This window comes from Schistocerca nitens, chromosome 2 (assembly GCF_023898315.1).
Source record: "Schistocerca nitens isolate TAMUIC-IGC-003100 chromosome 2, iqSchNite1.1, whole genome shotgun sequence".
Lineage (NCBI taxonomy): Eukaryota > Metazoa > Arthropoda > Insecta > Orthoptera > Acrididae > Schistocerca > Schistocerca nitens.
In genome coordinates, this window is record NC_064615.1 from 1,191,981,398 (window position 1) to 1,192,008,562 (window position 27,165).

A 27,165-nucleotide genomic window follows, 5' to 3' on the forward strand; every position below is an offset into this window, starting at 1 on the left:
GAAGACACAGCGACATCAGGGGTTCCATGTGATTCCAAGGCCACCGAAGTAGGCATAGGTCTCACCACAGTTGCCCCAACGCCACTACGAGCCGACGAAGTCTGAAGGTATTTCGCCTGTCTCATACATCTTGCTCACCAGATGGTAGAGTTTTGTCAGGACTGGCTCTCCCAAGGCCGTCAGTAGTTCTAATGGAATGTTGTCTACTCTGTGACCTTGTTCCAACTTAGGTCTTTCAATGCTCTCTCAAACTCTTCACACAGTATCATATCTCCCATTTCATCTTCATCAGCTTCTCTTCCATTTCCATAATATTGCCCTCAAGTACATCATCCTTATATAGACGCTCTAATTATTCCTTCCGTCTTTAAGTTTTCCCTTCTTTGCTCAGAACTGGTTTTACATGTGAGCTCATGACATTTTCTCCAAAGGTTGCTTTTAATTTTCCTGTAGGCAGTATCTATCTTACCCCCAGAGACATATGCCTCTACATCCTTACATTTGTCTTCTAGCCATTCCTGCTTAGCCATTTTGCATTTCCTGTCAATCTCATTTTTGCTTGCTTCATTTACTGCATTTTTATATTTTCTCCTTTCATCAATTAAATTCAATATCTCTTCTGTTAACCAAGGACTTCTACTAACCCTCATCTTTTTACCTACTTGATCCTCTGCTGCTTTAACTATTTCATCTCTCAAAGCTACCCATTCTTTTCTGTTATATTTCTTTGCCCCGTTCTTGTCAATCATTTCCTAATGCTGTCTATGAAACCCTCCACAACCCCTGGTTCTTTCAGTTTATCTTGGTCTCATCTTCTTAAATTTCTGCCTTTTTGCAGTTTTTTCAGTTTTAATTTACAGTTCATAATCAATAGATTGTGGTCAGAGTCCACATCTGCACCTGGAAATGTCTCACAATTTAAAACCTGGTTCCTAAATCTCTGTCTTACCATTATGTAATCTATCTGAAACCTTCCAGTGTCTCCAGGCCTTTTCCACGTATACAACCTTCTTTCATGATTCTTAAACCCAGTGTTAGTTATGTTGTTGTTATTGTTGTGGTCTTCAGTCCTGAGACTGGTTTGATGCAGCTCTCCATGCTACTCTATCCTGTACAAGCTTCTTCATCTCCCAGTACCTACTGCAACCTACATCCTTCTGAATCTGCTTAGTGTATTCATCTCTTGGTCTCCCTATATGATTTTTACCCTCCACGCTGCCCTCCAATGCTAAATTTGTGATCCCTTGATGCCTCAAAACATGTCCTACCAACCGATCCCTTCTTCTAGTCAAGTTGTGCCACAAACTTCTCTTCTCCCCAATTCTATTCAATACCTCCTCATTAGTTATGTGATCTACTCATCTAATCTTCAGCATTATTCTGTAGCACCACATTTCGAAAGCTTCTATTTTCTTCTTGTCCACAGTAGTTATCGTCCATGTTTCACTTCCATACATGGCTACACTCCATACAAATACTTTCAGAAACGACTTCCTGACACTTAAATCTATACTCGATGTTAGCAAATTTCTCTTCTTCAGAAACGATTTCCTTGCCATTGCCAGTCTACATTTTATATCCTCTCTACTTCGACCATCATCAGTTATTTTACTCCCTAAATAGCAAAACTCCTTTACTACTTTAAGTGTCTCATTTCCTAATCTAATTCCCTCAGCATCACCCGATTTAATTTGACTACATTCCATTATCCTCGTTTTGCTTTTGTTGACGTTCATCTTATATCCTCCTTTCAAGACACTGTCCATTCCGTTCACCTGTTCTTCCAGGTCTTTTGCTGTCTCTGACAGAATTACAATGTCATCGGCGAAGCTCAAAGTTTTTACTTCTTCTCCATGAATTTTAATGCCTACTCCGAATTTTTCTTTTGTTTCCTTTACTGCTTGCTCAATATACAGATTGAACAACATTGGGGAGAGGCTACAACCCTGTCTCACTCCTTTCCCAACCACTGCTTCCATTTCATGCCCCTCGACTCTTACAACTGCCATCTGGTTTCTGTACAAATTGTAAATAGCCTTTCGCTCCCTGTATTTTACCCCTGCCACCTTCAGAATTTTTAAGAGAGTATTCCAGTTAACATTGTCAAAAGCTTTCTCTAAGTCTACAAATGCTAGAAACGTAGGTTTGCCTTTTCTTAATCTTTCTTCTAAGATAAATCGTAAGGTTAGTATTGCCTCACGGGTTCCAACATTTCTATGGAATCCAAACTGATTTTCCCCGAGGTCCGTTTGTACCAGTTTTTCCATTCGTGTGTAAAGAATTCGCGTTAGTATTTTGCAGCTGTGACTTATTAAACTGATAGTTCGGTAATTTTCACATCTGTCAACACCTGCTTTCTTTGGGATTGGAATTATTATATTCTTCTTGAAGTCTGAGGGTATTTCGCCTGTCTCATACATGTTGCTCACCAGATAGTAGAGTTTTGTCATGACTGGCTCCCCCAAGGCCATCAGTAGTTCCAATGGAATGTTGTCTACTCCCGGGGCCTTGTTTCGACTGAGGTCCTTCAGTGCTCTGTCAAACTCTTCACGCAGTATCTTATCTCCCATTTCGTCTTTGTCTACATACTCTTCCATTTCCATAATATTGTCCTCAAGCACATCGCCCTTGTATAAACCCTCTATATACTCCTTCCACCTTTCTGCCTTCCCTTCTTTGCTTAGAACTAGGTTGCCATCTGAGCTCTTGATATTCATACAAGTGGTTCTCTTCTGTCCAAAGGTCTCTTTAATTTTCCTGTAGGCAGTATCTATCTTACCCCTAGTGAGACAAGCCTCTATATCCTTACATTTGTCCTCTAGCGATCCCTGCTTAGCCATTTTGCACTTCCTGTCGATCTCATTTTTGAGACGTTTGTATTCCTTTTTGCCTGCATTTTTATATTTTCTCTTTTCATCAGTTAAATTCAATATTTCTTCTGTTACCCAAGGATTTCTACTAGCCCTCGCCTTTTTACGTACTTGATCGTCTGCTGCCTTCACTACTTCATCCATCAGAGCTACCCATTCTTCTTCTACTGTATTTGTTTCCCCCATTCCTGTCAATTGTTCCCTTATGCTCTCCCTGAAACTCTCTACAACCTCTGGTTCTTTCAGTTTATCCAGGTCCCATCTCCTTAAATTTCCACCTTTTTGCAGTTTCTTCAGTTTCAATCTGCAGTTCATACCAATAGATTGTGGTCAGAATCCACATCTGCCCCTGGAAATGTCTTACAATTTAAAACCTGGTTCCTAAATCTCTGTCTTACCATTATATAATCTATCTGATACCTTTTAGTATCTCCAGGATTTTTCCAGGTATACAACCTTCTTTTATGATTCTTGAACCAAGTGTTAGCTATGATTAGGTTATGCTCTGTGCAAAATTCTACAAGGCGGCTTCCTCTTTCATTTCTTCCCCCCAATCCATATTCACCTACTATGTTTCCTTCTCTCCCTTTTCCTACTGACGAATTCCAGTCACCCATGACTATTAAATTTTTGTCTCCCTTCACTACCTGAATAATTTCTTTTATCTCGTCATACATTTCACCAATTTCTTCATCATCTGCAGAGTTATGCTCTGTGCAAAATTCTACCAGGTTGCTTCTTATTTCATTCCTTTCCCCCATTACATATTCACCTACTACTTCTCCTTCTCTTTCTGTTCTTACTATCTCATTCCAGTCCCCTGTGACTATTAATTTTCATCTTCTCTCACTATCTGAATAATTTCTTTTATCTCAGTATAAACTTGAACTTCAGTGGTAGGCATGGGCTTCGTGTCTATCTTTGCTACAATAATGCATTCACTGTGCTGTTTGTTTGTCCCCCCCCCCCCCCCCTCCCCCCATGAACCATGGACCTTGGGGCAGCAGCCTTTTCAGTAGTTGCAGGGGCAACAGTCTGGATGATTGACTGATCTGACCTTGTAATACTAACCAAAACAGCTTTGCTGTGCTGGTACTGCTAATGGCTGAAAGCAAGGGGAAACTACAGCCGTAACTGTTATTTTGTTATTCTGCCGATGCAAATGCATGTGTAAATACTTTTATTTTAATAAAGTTCATATTTTGACCTGTATTACTTACAATATGATAATATTTCTTTTCCCCATTTAAATTTCGATAGTTCGAAGTGGTTCCGGTCCCGTTCACCTCAAACTATCAAGACTCTACTGTATTTAGCTTATTTACAGAATCTATGTTATTTTTCTTCCTACAAATAAAGTTTAGTTATCTGGAGTAATATAAATAGCATGTAAAATAACTCGGTCATAAACTGTGTCGCACACCTAACCTGACACAAAGTGCATTAGTTGCCAGCAAAACTTTGCTTTGTTGCAATTGGAAAAAACCAGAGTGTAAATATGGAAAATCATTGCACTAGCATGCAGAACACACAAATATCTGATAATGCTGCTACATCTAAAGAGTCCAATTTATGAACTAAAATATTATATGACTTTCCTCTTCTATGCTATGCCATATGAAGAAATAAAATGTCATTAATTAGTCTTCCTTCCTCAAAAAATGTCTTGAGTGTGCAGCGTTGCTTGGACCTAAAATACTGTTGTATGCAATTTTCTCTGTGCGTGCGATCTGCTTTATGTTAACACTCATTTCCTCTTTGTATCGTGGACTGTAAATTGATGGACATATAATGATCAGCCTCCTTGAATAATATATTCTCCTTACCTGTTGCCCTCCTCTTATCTAAATGACATGGCAAAAATTATGAAAATGACAGATTGCTGTTCAACATATAGTGGAAGTAATGAGTTGCAAACAGGCACAACAGAAAGACTGCTAAACAAGTAAGCTTCTTGTGAATTAGAAAACATACACAAACATTCACACAAATGCAACTCACACACAGAGAGCACTATGTCTGGCTGCTGAAGCCAGACTGTGGCTATAGTGAATGATGGGAGAAGCAATCTGGGTGGTGGGGGTAAGGAGAAGGCTGGGGCGGGGATAGCAAAGTAGGTGTGGTGGATGGTAAAGTGCTGCTTGTTGGAGTGTATAAGGATGAGTTGGGGACAAAATAGGGCAGCTAGGTGTTGTTGGGGGGGGGGGGGGGGGAGAGGAGAGGAGAGGAGAGAGAGAGAGAGAGAGAGAGAGAGAGAGAGAGAAGGTGTGGTTGGGTTCAGGAAAGGAGAGAAGCAAACAAACTATGGATGCGTTGGAATAGAAGGCTGCTTAATGCTGGCATTGGAATGTGGAAGAGGATAGGTGGGTGAAGGACAGTGATTAATGAAGGTTGAGGTCAGGAGGGTTATGGAAAGATATGATATACTGCGGGGACAGTTCCCACCTGCACAATTCAGAAAAACTGGTGTTGGTGGGAAGGATCCATACTGCACAGGCTATGAAGCAGTCATTAAAATGAAGAATGTCATGTTTGGTGATATGTTCAGCAACAGGGTGGTCCATTTGTTTCTTGGCCACAATTTCTTGGTGGCCATTCATGCAGCCAGACAGCTTGTCTGTTGTCACGCTTGTGCAGAATGTAGCATATTCCAGCTTAGCTCGTAGATCACATCACTGTTTTTGTAGGCAGTGCTGCCTTTGATGGGATGGGTGATGCTTGTGACCAGACTGGAGGTGGCTCCTGTAGTGGACTGACAAGGCAGCCAGTCCACAGAGACGGGTAGCCGAAAGGGCACTCGTACACACACGCCGACTGGCGCGAAGTCTGGAACAGGATTCGTAATGAATGTGATAAAGAAAAGAACGTAGCTACTAGAACACTTAACTTTTATATCGTCCTTTGGTATACAGCATTCTTGATGATACAAGTGAGACTATCTTGAGATACATGCAATGGTACAAATGGCGCCTTGCTAGGTCGTAGCCATTAACTTAGCTGAAGGCTATTCTAACTGTCTCTCGGCAAATGAGAGAAAGGCTTCGTACGTGTAGTCGCTAGCAATGTCGTCCGTACAACTGGGGCGAGTGCTAGTACGTCTCTCGAGACCTGCCTTGTGGTGGCGCTCGGTCTGCGATCCTGACAGTGGCGACACGCGGGTCCGACATGTACTAATGGACCGCGGCCGATTTAAGCTACCACCTAGCAAGTGTGGTGTCTGGCGGTGACACCACAGCTCCTGCATTTAGATCTGCTACAGGGATATGTGAGCCACGAGGCTAGTGGTCAGGAGGAGGATTTGTGCAAGGATGGATGAGGCTATTGTGTAGATTCGGTGGTGGACTACCACTGTTGGGGGGCTTGGAAGGATAGTGGGTTGTGTCTTCCCCCATTTCAGGGCATGACGAGAGGTAGTCGAAAACCTGGTGGAGCATGTGCTCCGGTCCTGGATGCTGCTCAGTACCGTCCTCTTCTGTGACCAGACAGTGGAACTCAGGGAGGTGGTGGCACAGGACGTCTGTTTATTTACCAGGTTGGGAGGGCAGTAATGTGAAGTCTAGCCACCTGTGGCCATAACGTCTGTAGTGACCAGCAGTCTGCCTTGAAATATACCAAGGGTCTCAGTGAGGCCTCCTACTCCCCCCTTCCTGCCCTCCATACTGCACCTGGCTGCCATATCCTCTCCTCATTTCGTCCCTGTGTGTTTCCATGAGCATCCCCCCCCCCCTCTAACCTGGTGTCCCTCCCTCACCCCAGCCTCCTCTTTAGCCCCATCCTCACCACCCAGATTGCTGTGCTGGGGCTAGCATTCTGGCTTCAGAGACAGTGTGTGTGTGTGTGTGTGTGTGTGTGTGTGCGTGTGTGTGTGTGTGTGCACGTGTGTGTGTGCGCGCGTGCGTGCATACGTGTTTTCTAATTCAGAAGATGGCCTTTTGGCCAAAAGCTTACTTGTTTAGCAGTCATTGCCTGTCTGTGACTCAGCATCTCCACTATATTGTGAATAGTATTCTATCCTTTTCATAGTATTGTCATTATTCTATCCTGTATATTTCATTGTCCAACATGGCAAAATATTTTCAGTGGTGGTTCTTGTTTTCACAGTGGATACTTCAGATGCAGGAAGAGGAGTTATAAATGTTAGCATCAGAGCAGCTGGCCAGGAAGTGAAACATTCGATTAGGCAGACTGAAGACAGCCGATATGAGGTGATTTTTCAACCGAAGCTTGCTGTACCTCATCGTATTGATGTTAAACTCAATGGACTACATATATCTGGTAAGAGACTGAACCGAGAACATTTGAAAACTCCAGTGCCGAGGAATAATAGCTTTAATTTTCTCTCAAAACCTTTACGTAGATTTGCACATTGAGAAACAGTTTAATTACTAGAGTGTACTCCACGAGAGTGAGTGCACTTGTGATTTAGGATCTTTAAGAGAGGATCTCGAAAAGAAGATCGTGTATGAATAGTAGTGGATCCTGATAACAGTTTGGATCATTACATCAGTTACATCAGTCACAAAGCGGAGAATGGCCCTCACACTAGTGTGAAGATTGTGTCACTCCTTGTGTGATATAGCAAGCCCTGGGTCAAGTGTTATATTGAACATGTTAGTGCAGAGCCCACAGAATCTCTCGAGGGAGAGGCTCATTCACATGTGCGTGTGACTGGTGCACTGTCCCTCTCATTCACACCGTACATGGCTTTGTTTGTATCTGAATGCTTCTGGTAAGAGGCTACTTGATGGCTAATTGCCAGAAGCATCCAGTCTGATCCAACAGTACTCATAGAATTCCAATGATTTACAATGTGCTTAGTGGGTTTTTCTAAGAGTAAGTTCACCTGAAAGATAAGAGTTGCTGAATAAACATAATTACAGTTGATACAGCTGCTAATAAAACAAAATACTGCAGAGTGGATAAAACCTATAATATTAAAGAAAATCCATTTACACTCTTCCAAAATACAAAAGCATTATTAATAAGATGGATGAACTTCTGTAATAATGAAAATACTGGCAGAATGCACATAATGTGTAAGTACAGGAGACAACGAACCAGATAGCAGAGATATCGAGGCATCAGCAGGTACACACAAAAGAGAAAGAAAACTTGCCAGCTTTTGCCGACACACACACACACACACACACACACACACACACACACACACACACACACACCTCCTAAGGTGGTGTTACGTCACCCACAAAACATACAAAACATCCTAGTCTATCCCTGTGTCACATCCAGTCACAAGTCTTTCACACAGGGATCATATTCCTGTGGAAGATCTAGGTGCTCATGCACGCACATGCCCATGCACCTCCTGTAATCTTACATTGAGCTGGCTGCACACACAGGGCCGAGATTGCATTTTCCCAGGTGGACTAGGATGTGGTGGAGTTTGGCTAAAGGAGGCAGAGTGTCGGGAGGCAGGGAGAAGGGTTGGGGGTGAGTGGCTAGCGGCTTGGAGGGAGGCACCAGTTCAGTTTGCTGTCTAGGAATTAGGAATGTGACGGGGGGGGGGGGGGTTGTAGGTGGATGGGCTGGGCATATGATATGCAGGTAGTGGGATGAGGTGCACGATGAAGGTGATATGGAGATGTGGAGTAGAAGGTAATGGCAAGACAGAGGATGGTGAAACTGGTGGGTGGAGAGAGTAGAGACAGTGAGTTAGCAAAGATTGAAGCCTGGAGGGTTACAGGAGCCATGGATGTGTTGTAACGATAATTCCCATCTGCATAGTTCACAGGAGCTAGTGGTGGAGGTAAGGATCCAGATGACGTAGGTTGTGAAGCAGTGATTGAAATTAAGCATTTAAGCATGTTATGCTCGGCTGCGTGTTGGCCATCAGGTAACTGAAGGTGTAAGCGATGGGTGTGTGGATTGGACAGATCTTGCACCTGAGTCTTCCACAGGAATACGATCCCTGTGTCAAGAGGTTGTGAGTGGGTGTGGCATAGGGATGGATTAGGATGTTTTGTAGGTTTTGTGGGTGATATAATACCACCTTGGGAGGGGTGGGAAATATCTTAGAATGTCACTCATTTCTGAGGATAATTATAGATAATCAAAGCCCTGACAAAGGATGTGGTTCAGTTGCTCCAGCCCAGGTTGATGGGAAGGGGGCTTTGTAGCAGATCCTTGGGAATGGTGGAGGATGATGGGAGGTCAGGATGAGGAGGTGCGAGGATATGGCATGGGACGTATGTTTGGGGGCCGGGGCATAGGGGCTGTCTGTGAAGGCCTACAATAGTGGCAAGGTTGTGGGTGTGAGGGTTGTTGTTATATAGGGAGGCGACATCAGCTGTGACAGAGATTCAGGAGACAAAGAAGGAATGGAGTGCTGGAGAGAAAGTGGAGGAAGTGGTCACTATCTTTACTGTGAGAGTCTAAGCTTTAGCTTGGTTGGAGGTATTGGTCAACAAGAGCTGAAATTCTTTCAGTGGGAGCTATCATGGGGTCTCCAGGATTGTTTAATTTGCGGATTTTGGGGAGTGTGAAGAAAGTGGATGTGCAGGGTGCCATTGGGGTGAGGAAGGAGATGGACACGAGGTACACATTCTGGAATGGATCTAAGGATTTCTGTATGTCGGGGAGTCAGATACTTGACGGAAGTCTTCTATCAGGTAATCATTGTGATTCATCATGTCATTGGTGGGGGTTTTCAGCTGCAGGGAGGATGATTAGATCAGGATCTGTTTTGAGGTTGTGAGTTGCTGTCCTTTCTGTTGTTGACAGGTTAGTGTTCTTAGGGAAGCATCTGGTGAAAGATGATGAGGCCACAATAGAGGCAAGGTGTTTGTGGAAGGTGACAACGGGATGATTCTGAGGGAGTGGGGGCAGTGGGTAATGAAGGTCACAATTGGATGGTAGTATGATGTGTTGGGGACAAGGCTCAGTGTTGGTATTAAGTTGGCTTTGGTTGGAATAATTGGTGGGAAACGAGTGTTTCAACTGAAGGAATGAGGAGAAGGAACATAGGTATTTCACAAGACCAACATGGTTAAACTTGGCTTTGGGGCTGAAGGTGAGACCTTTGAATAGGACTGAAACTTCTACAGGATTGAGGTTTCTGGTGGAAAGATTAACAGAAATGTTTTGGGTTGGTTTGGCTTCTGAATTTCGAGGAGTATTGAGAGGGAATTTAGGGGGAAGTGGTGAATTGATAAGCTCAGCTAGGTAGGGTTTGGGTACTGTGAGGGGTCACTATAGATATGATAGGTGTTTGTGGGTAGTGGTGTTCCAAAATGGGGATAGGGTGTCAACAGCTTTGACAATGTATGGAGTTGGTGTCTGGAGTGCTCTTCCCCATGTTGGAAAGCAGTGGTTTCAATTTCGAAGGTCACAGGCATATTGCAGGTGGTTAGTAGGTTTGATGTGGACAGAGGTACTGATGTAGCTATCTTTGAGGTGGAGGTCAACATCTAGGAAGTGGCTTGTTGGGTTGAGTAGGACCAGGTGAAGGAAATGGGGGAGAAGCTGTTGAGGTTCTGGAGGAATGTGGATAGGGTGTCCTCACCCTCGGTCCAGACTGCAAAGACGTCAACAGTGAATCTGAACCAGGTGAGGGGTTTAGGATTCTGGGTGTTTAGGAAGGATTCCTGTAGATGGCCCATGAATAGGGTGGCATAGGATGCAGTACATAACTTAACTGCTATGAGCACTTCATCTTCAATACTGTAAGACAAATTTCATCTACTGCAGCTCTTTGCTTTCCCTGATTTGGATGAAGGTAGTATGGGCCAGAACAAGAAAAAATTGCCTAATAAACATGAGCTCTAAAATGCATACTTTAGAGCCTCCTTCAGTAGAAAAGATGGGTTTCACAGCAGTAAAGATGAAAAGGTGCTTGTAGCTCAAAGGCTCTTAGAGCCCATGTTTACTAGACTTTTATGCTTTGAATGATTGTTTCAGTCATATTTGCAAATATTGACCATTACTCCTGGGGCACATTGGTGAGAAAGAACTTGTCTAATGGTTCTAATGCTCCACTTTCCTTGTTTGAACCAAATGCAAGAAAGAAAATTAACATCCACATTTTTTAACCACAGCATTTTTTTTCTGAGTCAGTTTTAACAGAAAACTTGTTCATTGTTTTGTAACAAAATGTATAGTCTATGTCTATCTGACTGTTATATAAGGGGCATTCAAAACGAAACAAGCCCGAGGCATAATTACCAAAACCAATACGTGTATGTTAAGACGTATTAAGCCTGGCTGTTGAGACACTTGTCCCATTGTGACACAGAGTGGTGAATGGCTGTCTCATAAAATTCCTGGGGCTGCGATGTTAACCAGTTCCGCACATACAGCTGGACGTTGTCGTCAGAGGTGAATAGTTTGCCCTTTAGAGCCTTTTTAAGGGGACCAAAAGATGGCCCCCTTCCAATTCACTTCTTGCAGTAGGGGACAACAGTGAATGCCCATTGTTACTCGCAAACCTTGATCACCGTTTGCCAAAAATCAAAATGAGCAGGCAATCTCACCTGTGGGGTCATTCTGTTCTAAGACAATGCAAAGCCTCATACAGCCAATACAGTCGTAGCACTCCTCCAGAAATTCAAATGGGAGGTTCTCCGCCACCCTCCATACAGTCCGAACATCTCTACCTGTGATTATGCCATTTTGGCCCCCTTAAAAAGGCTCTGAGGGGCAAACGATTCACCTCAGATGACGATGTCCAGCTGTACATGCGGAAGTGGTTAACATCGCAGCCCTGGGAATTTTATGAGAGAGCCATTCACTGCATTGAGTCACAGTGGGACAAGTGTCTCGGCACTCAGGGTCAATACTTCTAGCATACATGTACTGTTTCTGTAATTATGCCTCCGGCTCATTTCTTTTGGAATGCCCCTTATAGTATTGTGGAAAAATTTGAAGTATATTGATCAAGAACTTTTGTCAATGTTTGCTTCCTCCTTTATATACATTTCTTAATTAAAAATATATAGCTTGTGTCCATCCAACTGGCTTTTAGCATATCATGTGAAAATATAAATTGCTTGTTGTTGTGGTCTTCAGTCCTGAGACTGCTTTGATGCAGCTCACCATGCTACTCTATCCTGTCCTGTCCTACCAACCAATCCCTTCTTCTAGTCAAGTTGTGCCAGAAACTCCTCTTCTCCCCAGTCCTATTCAGTACCTCCTCATTAGTTATGTGATCTACCCATCTAATCTTCAGCATTCTTCTGTAGCACATTATTTCGAAAGCTTCTATTCTCTTCTTGTCCAAACTATTTATCGTCCATGTTTCACTTCCATACATGGCCAGAAGTTCAGAAACAACTTCCTGACACTTAAATCTATACTCGATGTTAACAAATTTCTCTTCTTCAGAAACGCTTTCCTTCCCATTGCCAGTCTACATTTTATATATTCTCTCCTTCGACCATCATCAATTATTTTGCTCCCCAAATATAAAAAACTCCTAATCTAATTCCCTCAGCATCACCAGACTTAATTCGACTACATTCCATTATCCTCGTTTTGCTTTTGTTTATGTTCATTGTATACCCTCCTTTCAAGACACTGTCCATTCCGTGCAACTACTCTTCCAAGTCCTTTGCTGTCTCTGACAGAATTACAATGTCATCGGCGAACCTCAAAGTTTTTATTTCTTCTCCATGAATTTTAATACCTACTCCGAACTTTTCTTTTGTTTCCTTTACTGGCTGCTCAATATACAGATTGAATAACATCAGGGAGCAGCTACAACCCTGCCTCACTCCCTTCAGAATTTGAAAGAGAGTATTCCAGTCAACATTGTCAAAAGCTTTCTCTAAGTCTACAAATGCTATAAATATAGGTTTGCATTTTCTTAATCTAGCTTCTAAGATAAGTCGTAGGGTCAGTATTGCCTCACGTGTTCCAATATTTCTACGAAATCCAAACTGATCTTCCCCGAGGTCGGCTTCTACCAGTTTTTCCATTCGTATTAGTATTTTGCAGCTGTGTCTTATTAAACTGATAGTTCGGTAATTTTCACATCTGACAACACCTGCTTTCTTTGGGATTGGAATTATTATATTCCTCTTGAAGTCTGAGGGTGTTTCGCCAGTCTCATACATCTTGCTCACCAGATGATAAGAGTTTTGTCATGACTGGCTCTGCCAAGGCCGTCAGTAGTTGTAATCGAATGTCGTCTTCTCCCGGGGCCTTGTCTCAACTCGGGTCTTTCAGTGCTCTGTCAAACTCTTCACGCAGTATCATATCTCCCATTTCATCTTCATCCTCTTCCATTTCCATAATATTGTCCTCAAGTACATTGCCCGTGTATAGACCCTCTATATACTCCTTCCACCTTTCTGCTTTCCCTTCTTTGATTAGAACTTGGTTTCCATCTGAGCTCTTGATATTCATACAAGTGGCTCTCTTTTTTCCAAAGGTCTTGTGGCAGTGATATTTTTCATGTCTGGTGCAAAGTGATATCAAAAGTGCGCGTGAGTTTTTTTTGTCATGTGTTGTTTTTTTATCTTTGCCGTGAGACGATAGTGTTTCCTAGTTTTTGTTACTTCTCTGTTGTTTTTTTACTTTCTTCTCATTGTGAGTTTTTGCGAATAAATATTTTTCCGTTAACACATTATACCGGACGGCTATGCAATTATTTGTTGTAAGCAAGTCGCCTACATAATTGCTGATCCCGACGTGATCTGAACACGCAACCTTCTGATCTGGAGTCAGATGGTTGCGTCGGGGTCACCAATTTTGTAGGCGACTTGCCTACAATAAAGGTCGACGAATAATTAAGTGGACACAAGAAATGGACAAAGCATTTAATGATCTTCAAGCAAGCCTCAGCAAAGCAGTGTTGCTCGCTCACCCAGTTCATTACGCACTGCTAGCTATTGTTGTAGACGCGAGCCAGTCAGCAATAGGGGCGGCGCTGCACCAGCGTGTAGAAGGGCAATGGCAACCACAACGGTTTTTCTCTAAAAAGTTACAGACTGCACAACAGTAGTGGAGCACGTATGACAGAGAATTGTTCGCAATCTACGAAGCAGTTCGATTTTTCTGCCCACAAATAGAGGCTGGGCCAGTGACTGTGTTTACAGACCACAAACCCATAACATCAGCTTTTAAAAACACCAGTGATAAGTGCTCGCCAAGACAGTTGTGTTATATTGAGTTCATATGTCAGTTCACGACAGATATACGCAGAGGCGCAGAAAATTTAGTGGCTGACTATTTTTCACATATTTGCGAGATTTCAGAAATTATAGACTATGACAAACTTGCAGTGGAACAGACCAAGGATGCAGAGCTACGACAGCTGTTAAACGACCCGTCTACAGGTCAGAAGTTCGAGCAAATTCTGGTGCCCAACTCCAAGCGGAAGCTGTGGTGCGACTTTTCTCATGGCAGACGAAGACCATTCATTTCAGAAATATTGCGCAAGATGGCATTTGACAGTGTCCACACACTATCGCACCCAGGAGCCAACGCTACAATCAAGCTGCTGACAGATTGCTATGTGTGGCCTCATATGAAATGAGTCGCGCGCCTTTGGGTACGTTCCTGCATTCCTTGTCAACAAAATAAAGTAGGACGACATGTGCGTGCTGATATTGGAGATTTTCAAGGTACCTCTGCTAGATTCGCACACGTTCACGTGGACCTGGTTGGACCACTCCCACAGTCAGATGGTTACAAATATTTGTTTACGGCCATAGATAGGTGCACAAAATGGGCAGAAGCAACTCTAATAGTCGATATTTCAGCCAAAACTACTGCGAAGACGTTTCTGTGTACGTGGGTTGCCCGTTTTGGATGCCCCCTTCATGTCACAACTGACCAAGGACGTCAGTTCGAATCTACGTTGTTCCTCGAGCTATCCAAAATGTGCGGTTTCCAACGCCACCACACAACTACCTATCACCCTGCCAGTAATGGTATGGTCGAACGATGGCACAGAACACTCAAAGCAGCATTGATGTGTCATCAAGAGAGTTGGATGGAAGCATTACCATTAGTGTTGTTAGGCCTGCGGACAGCTCACAAACCCGATATTGGTGCATCACTTGCCGACATGATTTACGGCGAGCTACTACGGATTCCTGCAGATTATTTAGTACCAACCTCACTACCTGGACCAGAGGGCCTCACACACTGGGTGCAGCAGCTAAAACGTCACTGCACAAATATACGTTGCCCACCACCTTCTCGCCATGGCAACCGTAAGGTGTTTGTACACAAAGACTTATACAATTGCTCTCAAGTAATGTTGCGAACAGACTCAGTCAAATCGCCTTTACAACCACCATATACGGGCCCATTTCAAGTGCTGAGTAGAAATAAGCATACCATGGACATAATGTAAAATGGTGTTCCGACAAAGGTATCAATTGAACGTGTCAAGCCAGCATGGGTTTTACCCTCTCCAACCTCTGACAGTATGCCTGTACATCAACACATGATGGACGCAGAGCATACCGAAACACCGCTCAGTACATAGTCAGAGACAGTCTCTTTAATTTTCCTGTAGGCAGTATCTATCTTGCCCCTAGTGAGATAAGCCTCTACATCCTTACATTTGTCCTCGAGCCATCCCTGCTTAGCCATTTCAGATTTCCTGTTGATCTCATTTTTGAGACGTTTGTATTCCTTTTTGCCTGCTTCATTTACTGCATTTTTATATTTTCTCCTTTCATCAATTAAATTCAATATATTTTCTGTTACCCAAGGATTTCTCCTAGCCCTTGTCTTTTTACCTACTTGATCCTCTGCTGCCTTCACTACTTCATCCCTCAAAGCTACCCATTCTTCTTCTACCGTATTTCTTTCCCCCATTCCTGTCAGTTCTTCCCTTCCTGAAACTCTGTACAGCCTCTGGTTTAGTCAGTTTATCCAGGTCCCATCTCCTTAAATTCCCAAGTTTTTGGAGTTTCTTCAGTTTTAATCTACAGTTCATAACCAATAGATTGTGGTCAGAGTCCACATCTGCCCCTGGAAATGTCTTACAATTTAAAACCTGGTTCCTAAATCTCTGTCTGACCATTATATAATCTATCTGATACCTTCTAGTATCTCCAGGATTCTTCCATGTATACAACCTTCTTTTATGATTCTTGAATCAAGTGTTAGCTATGATTAAGTTATGCTCTGTGCAGAATTATACCAGATGGCTTCCTCTTTCATTTCTCTCCCCCAATCCATATTCACCCACTATGTTTCCTTCTCTCCCTTTTCCTACTCTCGAATTCCAGTCACCCATGACTATTAAATCTTCGTCTCCCTTCACTACCTGAATAATTTCTTTTCTCACATCATACATTTCATCAATTTCTTCATCATCTGCAGAGCTAGTTGGCATATAAACTTGTACTACTGTATTAGGCATGGACTTCGTGTCTATCTTGGCCACAATAATGTGTTCACTATGCTGTTTATAGTAGCTTACCCGCACTCCTATTTTTTTATTCATTATTAAACCTACTCCTGCATTACCCCTATTTGATTTTGTGTTTATAACCCTGTATTCAGCTGACCAAAAGTCTTGTTCCTCCTGCCACCGAACTTCACTAATTCCCACTATATCTAACTTTAACCTATCCATTTCCCTTGTTAGATTTTCTAATCTGCCTGCCCGGTTAAGGGATCTGACATTCCACGCTCCGATCCATAGAACGCCAGTTTTCTTTTTCCTGATAACGACGTCCTCTTGAGTAGTCCCCGCCCGGAGATCCGAATGGGGGACTATTTTACCTCCAGAATATTTTACCCAAGAGGACGCCATCATCATTTAACCATACAGTAAAGCTGCATGCCCTCGGGAAAAATTACGGCTTTAGTTTGGCCTTGCTTTCAGCTGTTCGGAGTACCACAACAGCAAGGCCGTTTTGGTTAGTGTTACAGGGCCAGATCAGTCAATCATCCAGACTGTTGCCCCTGCAACTACTGAAGAGGCTGCTGCCCCTCTTCAGGAACCACACGTTTGTCTGGCCTCTCACCAGAAACCCCTCCATTGTTGTTGCACCTACGGTACGGCCATCTGTATCGCTGAGGCACACAAGCCTCCCCACCAATGGCAAGGTTCATGGTTCATGTGGGGGGAGGGAGGGGGGGGGAAGAACTTTTCCATTTTATAGATTGGTGTAGAATAGCACCTGGCACCTGTTGTACATGTCATTGATACAGTAAAATTTCTGGTGAAAAGGATGTCAGAAAATTATAGTAAAAATACAAGTAAGGTGTTTGTTAACAGCAAGAGTTACATACATAAAAAACACAATGCCAAAAATAAAATATTTATAAATATTGTTTAGTCATGCAGACATAGATCAGTGGAGGCAACTATCCAAGGAATACACAACTTGCTTGAAAATGCACTTAACTGACATTTTCAGATTACAGACAGCGAAAAGAAAAGCAGCATTGCTATGAGTCTGGGAGTTCCTGAACTAGGAGCCCAACTGAAAACACGTAAAGACAATAGCCACATAAGACAAGTCATGAACTGAACTGTATAGGGAGCCCTGTTCATCTGTTAAGTCAAAAATTAAATAAGATAATCAACAACAATTACACTTTTAGTAATCCATTTAAAAAAAATAAAAAAAACACCTGTTAACTGATGAACTGATTAACCAAATTAAAAAAGTTAATAAATTACTAGAGAGTAAATTTCTTTCATTAGACATGGTGAAGTTATATACAAATGTCCCTCTGGATGAAACAATTAATGTTCTAAAGAGCAATTTTTTGAAATATGGGAAACTTGGCCAACTATAAATCAAACTTACGAAATATCTACAATTAATCCAGTCCTGCACTCTACTCCATTTTTAATAGAAAAACTTCCATGGTCTTAGCTATGGGCTGTAGCCTGATGAGGACATTAGCTAATATTTCTTGATCATTTAGAATATAAGTTTCCCATAGAACAGCTGTAGCTAACAGAGAAGAAGTGTGCTATAGACAGACTGTGGATGGCATGATAATTTTGTCCACTGGACTAAAGTAGGAGGCATCTGCAATTCATAACTGTGTGACCTGCACAAAAATATGACTCACTTCTGATTATGAAAAAGATAAGAGTATTAATTTTTTCTGAAAACTGGCCATACCTGAGAGGACAACCATCAATACCTCAAGTCATACATGATACACAAAAACATGATTTTATTTGTAGTTGTTATTAAAGTTTCATGTTGCCAGATAATGCACATGTAAAACAAGAATGTCCCCGGGTAGTAGCACTGAAAATAGAAGTTTATTTTTACAGAAACTGGACAAACAACAAAAAATCTTCACGGCGACAGAAACTAAAAGTTATTGTCCCATTCTGTTAGAAGAAATGTCACTTATCGAATACAGTTCCATGAAGTTGCGAGAGAAAGCACACCATCTGTTGCTGTAGATTACTCTCAGAGGACACAGTCAGTCATGGTCACAATTGGCGGTCCCGCAGTGTGACATCAGAGACTCTTCATTTTATTGAATTCACAGACGGGTTCAGTCACACAATTGAGATTGGATTTGGATTCTGCACTAGACACAGATTGCAATTGCCAAAGAGCTGCGGGTGGGGGTCCTAAAAAGACCGGCAGGCATACGGATACTGCGGCCTAGCGGGTGTCACGCGGCTTTGCAAATGCAACATTTTGCCGGCTGTGTCCGGCGATGGTAGGGCCCTCGTTTCCCCAGTAGGTGCCATAATGTAGTGGAGAGGCAGCCATGTGGCAAGAGACTGTTGCTTGTTAAATGTGCTGAAGAAATGTGTTGTCTTAATTTGTTCAATAGGGTCACAAATGGTCTACTGTTCAACAAGGACTGATTGTTCAGGACACGTGAAGTTATTTGGAACACATCTTTTTTGTAATTTTATAAATGACACAATTGTATTGTTTCTTTCCACTACATTCATTTAGGTAGGAGTAAAAAATTAGTGTGTCATTGTTCAAATCAGTTTACAGTCAAACTAATATTATGATTAAAAAGTAAAAAGAAAGAAAAAAGAGCTCAGTTTAAGGAAAGATATATTTAAAGTCTGCTCTAACAGTTTTGTCTTGCATGTCATTCGTATGGTTAATAATGGACAGTTAACTTCATAATATATTACAGGCTGCCCATTTGAAGTGCCTGTGAAAAATCCAGCTGTAGGTCAAGATGTAATAGCCACAGGACTTGGCTTATATCAATCACAAGCAGGCAAAGTTACTACATTTGTGATCGAAACACTTGGCCATCCAGCAAAGGAGTTTGATGTGGTGATCACAGGTCCACTCGGTACAGCGGTTCCAGTCAGGTGCTATCAACAAAAGGATGGGAACCTGCTTGCTGAGTTCACAGCTGTTACTGCAGGTTTGTAGATGAGATGAAACATTATATTTTTTATTTGTGTTGGTTGTTTTCATACTTTCATTTGAAGTGTTATGATTGTCTTGCTTTTTGTTTTCATGTGTGCATGTATAATGTGAGCATCTAACATCACATTTGTTACTGATATTTTGTCCTAATGACAAAATCATCTACTTCATGAATATTTCTTGTGGAAATAGCCAGCACTTCTTTGCCCCAGGGACATACAAAATCGATGTCACGCACGGTGCGAGGGCAGTGAGAGGTTCACCTTACTTCTGCCGAGTGTACGATGCTTCTAAAGTCGAGATAGCGGATGTCAGTTCCAATTCGGTTGCTGTCAGTGAAAAGATTGCATTTAAATGTAAGTATTTTCAGTATTAGTATATTAATATTATAATTAATTATGCCCCCACAGCTACCTCTGGTGTTAGTTGTTTCACTCCAGTTGTCCAGACAAAGTATTCCACAGTTTTCCTAAATGCCAGAATGATTCCTGTAAAATATCCGCAAACAATTTCCTGCCAGTGTGCTCTATCCCCAATCTTCCTTCACCTTTAATATTACTTGGCTGACAAACAATTACTGTGGTAGCAGCAACACTTCACCACATTAGCCCCTAATGGACAAGGATGGATTGGGGGCAATCATATGCTAGAAGACTGCATGGAGTCAGTGCAGCACACAAGAATTTGTATGGTACTTAAGTAGTAGGATTGTTAATAAGTAATACATTGTTGTATTACACAAGCACAAAGTATGTTTGCCCATATTTCTTTTTCCGTTGATAATGTTTTAAATTAGGTATGTGTGAAACTCCCTTCCACCCAGCAGACTATAAATAATATAAACCTTAGTAATCAGCCTTAAAAACCTACTCAAATTTGTTATACTATATTGCTATTTGATTCGCCTCTGATGAAATGGATTTAAAAAAATTAAACTAAACTAAACATGCAAAATTTATTTTACATCATCGATTGTAAACTTAATTTGTGCATTTTAAAAACTTGGCAACAGCCTTCGCATTCCGGAACAGTCATTTCATTCACTTTCCCACTTTGATAGTAATTAATATTGTCAATATATGTTGCATATTAACATTTTTGACATTGTTACGAGAGTTTGTTAGTGAGTGTAACCAAGAAAAAACTTCGAGAAACAAATATGTCTTCAAGAAATATGTAAACTTTATCCCAAGTTTTCCTTTCACTATTTACAGAAACTGTTGTCAGTGTATTGTAGTTTCAGATATTAGGGGAACTTGCATTCCTCATAACTAAACATATCCTGAATCTAAAACAAAATCAGCGAAGCTAATTTTAAGTTAATTTTTTAGCATTCACAAAAGTGTCACACCAGTAAGAACGCACAAACTGTGAATACTATCCTCAGGCACGGGATGAGTTCATTGCTGCTTGTAAGCAGCTGGAAATGGCTCCAAGTGATCGGAAGCAGCTACAAATGCTCGTGTCAGGCAAAATTCCGAGTTGGGTAGTGGAGCTACTGAGGTATTGTCCTCTTCTGTGGATGCTGTCTGCTCTGCAGGAAGTACGGGCTCTACACCACAGAGTGGTGTGTGTGAGGTAGGCATAGAAGCCCTGAACAGAATATGTGCGAACTGAGGATGACTTGGCCCCATAACTGACGAAATCAATCTGCTGTCCTCCACAGAAATTGTGCTAGTGAGACACACTTCACTTTTTGAGAAACCTGCTGTGCCCCCTATTGAGAGGGAGGTGTCTGGCAGTCATAGGTTGTTGTGATGTGCATTAAATAACAATAACTGTTAGCGCTGTTCCAACTGGCATGCTTGCTCAAAGGAGGTTGGGTGGGCAGTGGCAGATGGACGGTAACATGAGAGTGTCGTAACAGCTGAGCCGTAGCATAAGCATTCACACTGCACTGGCAGAATGCAGAAAGGTGGAACTGTTAGGAGCAGGTTGCAGGTATACCGAACCCGTGCAGTAGAATCATCTGGCGGGTAGCCAACACTACTTGCGCCTGCTAGCCGGCGTGACGAGGGACGGGTAGGGGTTTCTCACGCCATGGGGCAGTGCCGGAGCTGCCAGTATCAGGGGAATGGAAGCAAGTGCTGGAGGATATAACTTTTTGTGTACTCTGTGTGTACAACAGGTCTTGGTCGATGTGTTGAAGGGGCTATTCCAGCATTCGTGAAGGAATGGGGAGGAACAGATTGCAGATTGTGGCACACGTTGGAGCAGATGGTGTCTGTCATCAAATTGTTCTGGTGACACACAGAGAAGATGGAAAAGAATAGTTTTTCTCTGTGAGTTCCAACCAAGCTCACAGTCTCCAGCACTGTTTCCTGAACTGATTATGGCTGCCTGATTGTTTGAGTCAGTGGAAGGCTCGAACAGATAATGTGAAGGTTCTGTGATGAACAAGGCTGCGAATTTTCAGATTTGCTCCACAGGGTTGAGAACTGTAGGTTCATCCAATGTGGGTCTGGGATACACAACATGTCAGAGGTTGCTGCCCAGGAAGCAAACCGCATGTGGTGTGCACACAAGGATTTTTCACATTAGGTGGTTTTGTGTGTGATCCACTTTGTGCTAGCTGTAGGAAACCCATAACTTTTAAGGTAAGCTTCAAAGAAATGCACTCCCCCACCCCACAAATGAGAATATTAAAATACTGTTGGTTAACTGCCAAAGTACTCACTACAGAGTGCCAGAGTTTGAAGCACTCCTAAGAAGCAGTAAAGATCACATAATACGAAGGTTGGAACTTTAATAGTGGGAACTATTATTTCACAGCTCATACAAAATAGATACGTGTTTCAAAGTCTTACTGACCTTCAAAGTAGTCACATGCATTGTGTATAACCCATTGCCAGCGATGTGGAAGTTTTAGGATACTCTTAGCAGTGCCAGTTGTGTTGACAGTTCGAGCGGTGCTGTCTATAGCCCGACGATTTTGAAGCAGTTCTGAAGCGAATGCTGTGAAGTGTTTCCTTCAGTTTAGAAATCGAGTTGAACTCTGAGCTTGAGCATTGTCCTGCAAAATGATGGTCAGGTCCCACAGAAAGTGTCATCACGTCTGTCTGTACGCTGTTCATTTTTGGAGTACAACCTATGATCAGCTTAAGAGACAGAAGTGATGACACTTTCTGCAGGACCTGACCATCATTTTGCAGGACAATTCTCAAGGGTACAGTGCAAGCTGTTACTGATTTGTTTGACTGATGAGTCTGCTAAGTGCTATACCACCTACTGCACTTCCCCGACTTAAGCCATTGTGAGTTTAGCTCGATCCCTAAACTTAAGGAAACACTTCATGGCATTAGCTTCAGAACTGCTACAAAATCATTGGGCAATAGACTGTGATGCTCGAACTGTCAACACAACTGGCACTACTAAGAGTATCCTACGACTTCCACATCGCTGGCGGTGGGTTATGCACAATGCTGGTGACTACTTTGAAGGTCAGTAAAACTTTGTATGAGCTGTAAATAAATAGTTGCCACTATTCAAATTCCAACCCTCGTACTTGGCACAAAAAGCTCTTTAAAATCTGAAGTTTACAGCAGTCAGATTTTTATGGGAAATTTAAACGTATATTGATAGCATAGGCTAAAGGGAAATCGAGGTGGTGTAATTATCAACTTTAGACAACTTTCGCTAGAAGCCATGTTTCCCAATCTTATTGTCATCACCAGAGTAGAAGTTAACTATCCAATAATAAATTAGGATATTTGTGGTTCTGAAAGTAATTGGCATGACAAGAGATCCTACAAAACATTACTAAATGCCTTCTCTGAAAACTACCTAGAACAAACAATTCAGGAGCAGATTCAGGATAGAAATATGTTAAACCTAATGGCAACATATGAACCTGACCTCTTTCATGATGTTCACATGAAAACTGATATCAGTTCCATGAGGCAGTTATAGCAATAATGATTATCAGAGTGCAGCTAAAATAAGTAGAAAGATATTTATGTCAGTAAGCTGTGTAAAAAGGCAATCATGTTGCATCTCAAAGAGAAACTTTATTTGGGCAGGAGCACGTAGAAGAACTGAGTCTCACGGTAAAAGGAATAACTGACTATGCACTTGATATATGTGTATGTAGAAGTAGCATCCATGATGGGAATTACCCCTCATGGTATGCAGCCATCAAAAGACTTGTAAAGAAACAGTGACTTCTGAACAATAAACAATATCCTGAGTGCAACACATTTGCGTATCAAGAGAGAAGCCTTTATTGACTGCTGTGGGAGAATCTTACTGGACAATTTCAGACAAGATTTCTAACAGAACTCAAAGAAAATGTGGTCATAGATAAAGGCTGCCAGTGGCACCAAAGTAAGTGTGTAGTACTGATGGATGCCACAGGAACTGAAATTAAGGGTAGCAAAACAAGAGTAGAAATGTTGAATTCTGATCAAAAGTGTAGTAGCCACCAGAAAGATCGCGGGAGGCGCACATTGGCACGGCGCGTCACGGGCGGTAGTTGCCGCAAGTAGAGTCCCGTCCACCAGAGGGCACGCGAGAATTCGGACGCGACCTCTGCCGGCGTAACAACAAGAACAACAACAACAACTCCAGCAGCACGGGCCGTGCCCAGTCAGTCAACATCGGGCATGCCTAGGACACAGTCCCGGTCTACGCTAAGTGAAGTGCGACGTAAACGTGAACAGTGTTACTACACAATTGGCGACGAGTAGGGTCGTTCTTTCGCGTGTTGCGTCGTTGTTCCGGTTTCGCATTTTCTCCACGGCATGGAGGATTTGGTGCGAGTTTTGGTTGCGCAGCAGACGGAACTCATGGCCACCATGAAACAAGTGCTTCCGGCGTTGCTCTCCACGCCGTCTGCTCCGGCGCAGTTCCCTCCTCCCTTTCCCCCGTATGACGAGACGGCGGAGGATTGGGACACATATGAACATCGCCTTCGGCAGCATTTCCAGGCGTTTCATGTTGCCGAGGCGGAGGTATGTCGTACTCTCTTCTTGTCTTGGATATCTCCCTCGCTGTATCAAGTTTTGCGGCAGCTAGCGCCGTTGCAGGAACCCTCGTCCTTGACTTTTGACGCATTGTGTTCGTTGCTGTCTTCATATTATCGCTGCCGCACGCATATTGTGGCGGCTAGGGTCGAGTTCTATCAATGCAAGAAACAGCCCCATCAGTCTTACCGGGCGTGGGCCGCTACACTGCACGGTCTTAGTCGCAAGTGTCATTTTGTCACGGAGAAGTCGCGAGAGTCGTATGCCCACGTTATGGTACGCGACGTCATTGTTCGTTCGGCCCCTGATAGGGAGGTCCGGCAACGGGCCCTGCAGTTAGAAGACCCTTCCCTCGAGGAAGTTCTGTCCATTGCTCAATCGTATGAAGTCTCTCACGCGGCAGGTCAACAGCTGGAAGCGTGGTGCGACGTCGCAGAGGTTCAGGGTGGCGCGGCCGCGTCCACTGTGTCCGGGGTGGACGACGTGCGAGCGGTGCAATCCGGCCGTTACGGACGCTCCCGCACGGTGCGTAAACAGAATTCCGGCCGCCGGCCCCTGTTGCCGTCCTGTGCGTCGTGCTATATACATCACGATCGGTCAGAGTGCCCCCAGCGTTGGGCCGTTTGTCGCAAATGTAATAAAAAAGGTCACATTGCTAAAGTTTGCCGCTCAGCCTCAAAGGCATCGAAGGAAGCAAGTACAGAGGACATGGACGTTGACATTCAGGAAGTTTCATCGGGCCAGGCTCCCGCCGCATCGGCCCACAAACTCTTTATTGAGGTGTCGGTTCGGTCGCGCCGGTTACAACTGCAAGTAGATACGGGGGCGGCAGTTTCGTTGTTGAATGCACAAACTTATTCCGACCTTGGATCGCCCCCGTTGGCGCCAGTTTACCGGCGTCTACGCGGTTATGGTAAACAGTTCATTCCCCTACTGGGTCAATTCACTACCGACGTGACTTACAAATCAGTCACTCGGCCTATTACTTTTATTGTTGTCAGTGATGCGAGCTCCGCTAACCTTTTTGGCCTGGATGCCTTTCAGGCTTTCGGTTTTTCTATTGCTGACACCATACAGTTGGTCTCCGAAGACGTTCCCTATCACTCATTGGAATCTTTGATCTCAGACTTTCCAGATATTTTTGAGGAGGGCCTGGGGCGTGTTTCCGATTTTGAAGCTCACTTAACGTTGAAGGCGTCGGCTCGCCCGCGTTTTCTACGCGCGAGACAGATCCCCTTGGCTCTCCGCCCTCAGGTAAAGGAAGAGCTAGACCGGCTGACAGCCCTAGGGGTCGTTCTTCCCGTTTCTTCCAGTGAGTGGGCTTCGCCCCTCGTTATTGTCAAGAAGCCCTCAGGAACATTACGTCTTTGTGGCGATTTCAAGGCCACCATTAATTCCCAATTGGTGGTGGACACCTATCCTTTGCCTCGTGCTGATGAATTGTTCTCCGCCGTGGCGGGTGGCCAATATTTTTCGAAAATCGATCTGTCGGAGGCTTATCATCAGATACCTCTTGATGAGGACTCCAAACGGCTGGCGGTCGTCAACACCCCGTTTGGCCTTTACCAATACCAGCGGTTGGCTTTTGGAATATCCAGTGCCCCGGCGATATTCCAGCGTTATCTTGAGCATGTCACGTCGACAATCCCTCATTGTATTAATTACCTGGATGACATAATTGTCACAGGCCGCAGCACGAAGGAACACTTGCACAACCTTCGCACCCTCTTTCTCAAATTCAGGTCTGTGGGCTTGCGTTGCAACCTGCGTAAGTCAACCTTCTTCCAACCATCCATTGAATATGTGGGCTACACCATATCTCGGCATGGCATACAGCCACTAGGAAGTTTGGTCCAAGGTATCGTCAACCTTCCTCGGCCCACTTCGCTGAAAGAGTTACAAGCTTTTTTAGGCAAGATAGCCTAATACCACCGGTTCATTCCCAGGGCTTCCACTATAGCCCACCCCCTGTACTGCCTTCTGCACAAGGGTGTTCCTTTTGATTGGTCGCCTGCATGCGAGCGAGCGTTCACCTCGTTGAAGGGCCTCCGAACTTCAGCCCCTTGTTTGGCTACTTTTGATCCCCGTAAGCTGTTGGTCCTGGCTACAGATGCTTCGCAGTATGGGGTGGGGGCGGTCCTGGCCCATCGCAACGCAGACGGTTCCGAGCAACCACTGGCGTTTGCGTCTAAAACGCTTAGTCCCGCGCAGGCCCATTACTCCCAGGTGGAAAAAGAGGCTTTGGCCATTGTCTACGCTGTTACCAAGTTTCACCCTTTCTTGTACGGCACGAAGTTTCAGTTAATCACTGACCATAAGCCGCTAATATCGTTATTTGGCCCCACCTCTCAGATTCCGGATAGGGCGGCCCACAGACTACAGCGCTGGGCCTTGTTCCTCTCTAAGTACCATTACGACATTCATTTTCGCCCTACAGGACAGCATGCCAATGCCGACGCTCTTTCCCGTCTTCCGGTGGGCCCGGATCCTACGTTCGATCGAGAGGAGGTTATGTGTTTTCATTTGGATGTGGCGTCCCGCCAAGCGGTTGATGGCTTCCCGGTCACTAGTTCTCGAGTCGCCGGGGAAACGGCGGCTGACCCGGTTCTCCGGCAAGTAGTTCGCCTCATTCAGCATGGGTGGTCCTCCCGCCCTTCAGGCCGGGCCTCGGACCCTCTTCGTAATTATTTTCTTCTACGAGACCGCCTCTCGGTCTTGGAAGGAGTTCTCCTTCTGGCTACCGATGATACAGCTCCTCGTGTGGTTGTTCCTGCAGGTTTACGAAGGGAGGTCCTCACGTTATTACATGCGGGGCACTGGGGTGTTTCCCGTACTAAAACCTTGGCTCGCAGACATGTGTACTGGCCCGGTATTGACAGAGAAATTGAGCACTTGGTGGCCGCCTGTTCCCAGTGTGCAAGCCAACAAGCATCTCCCAGGGCAACGTTCTCTTCGTGGCCGCCGGCAACACAAGCATGGGAACGTGTTCACATCGATTTTGCGGGCCCGTTTCTCAATGGCTTTTGG

The 27,165-nt window shown here is 43.7% G+C and overlaps 1 protein-coding gene across 1 annotated transcript in view; it reads left to right on the forward strand.

The window, feature by feature from the left end:
- Positions 1-27,165, forward strand: part of LOC126237535 (filamin-A) — a 914,413-nt gene that overhangs the window by 805,952 nt on the left and 81,296 nt on the right. The window contains exons 38-40 of the mRNA XM_049947718.1: positions 6,972-7,145; positions 18,933-19,172; positions 19,390-19,533. Of these exons, the coding sequence (XP_049803675.1) occupies positions 6,972-7,145; positions 18,933-19,172; positions 19,390-19,533 (558 nt within the window). The remainder of the gene's footprint in view (positions 1-6,971; positions 7,146-18,932; positions 19,173-19,389; positions 19,534-27,165) is intronic.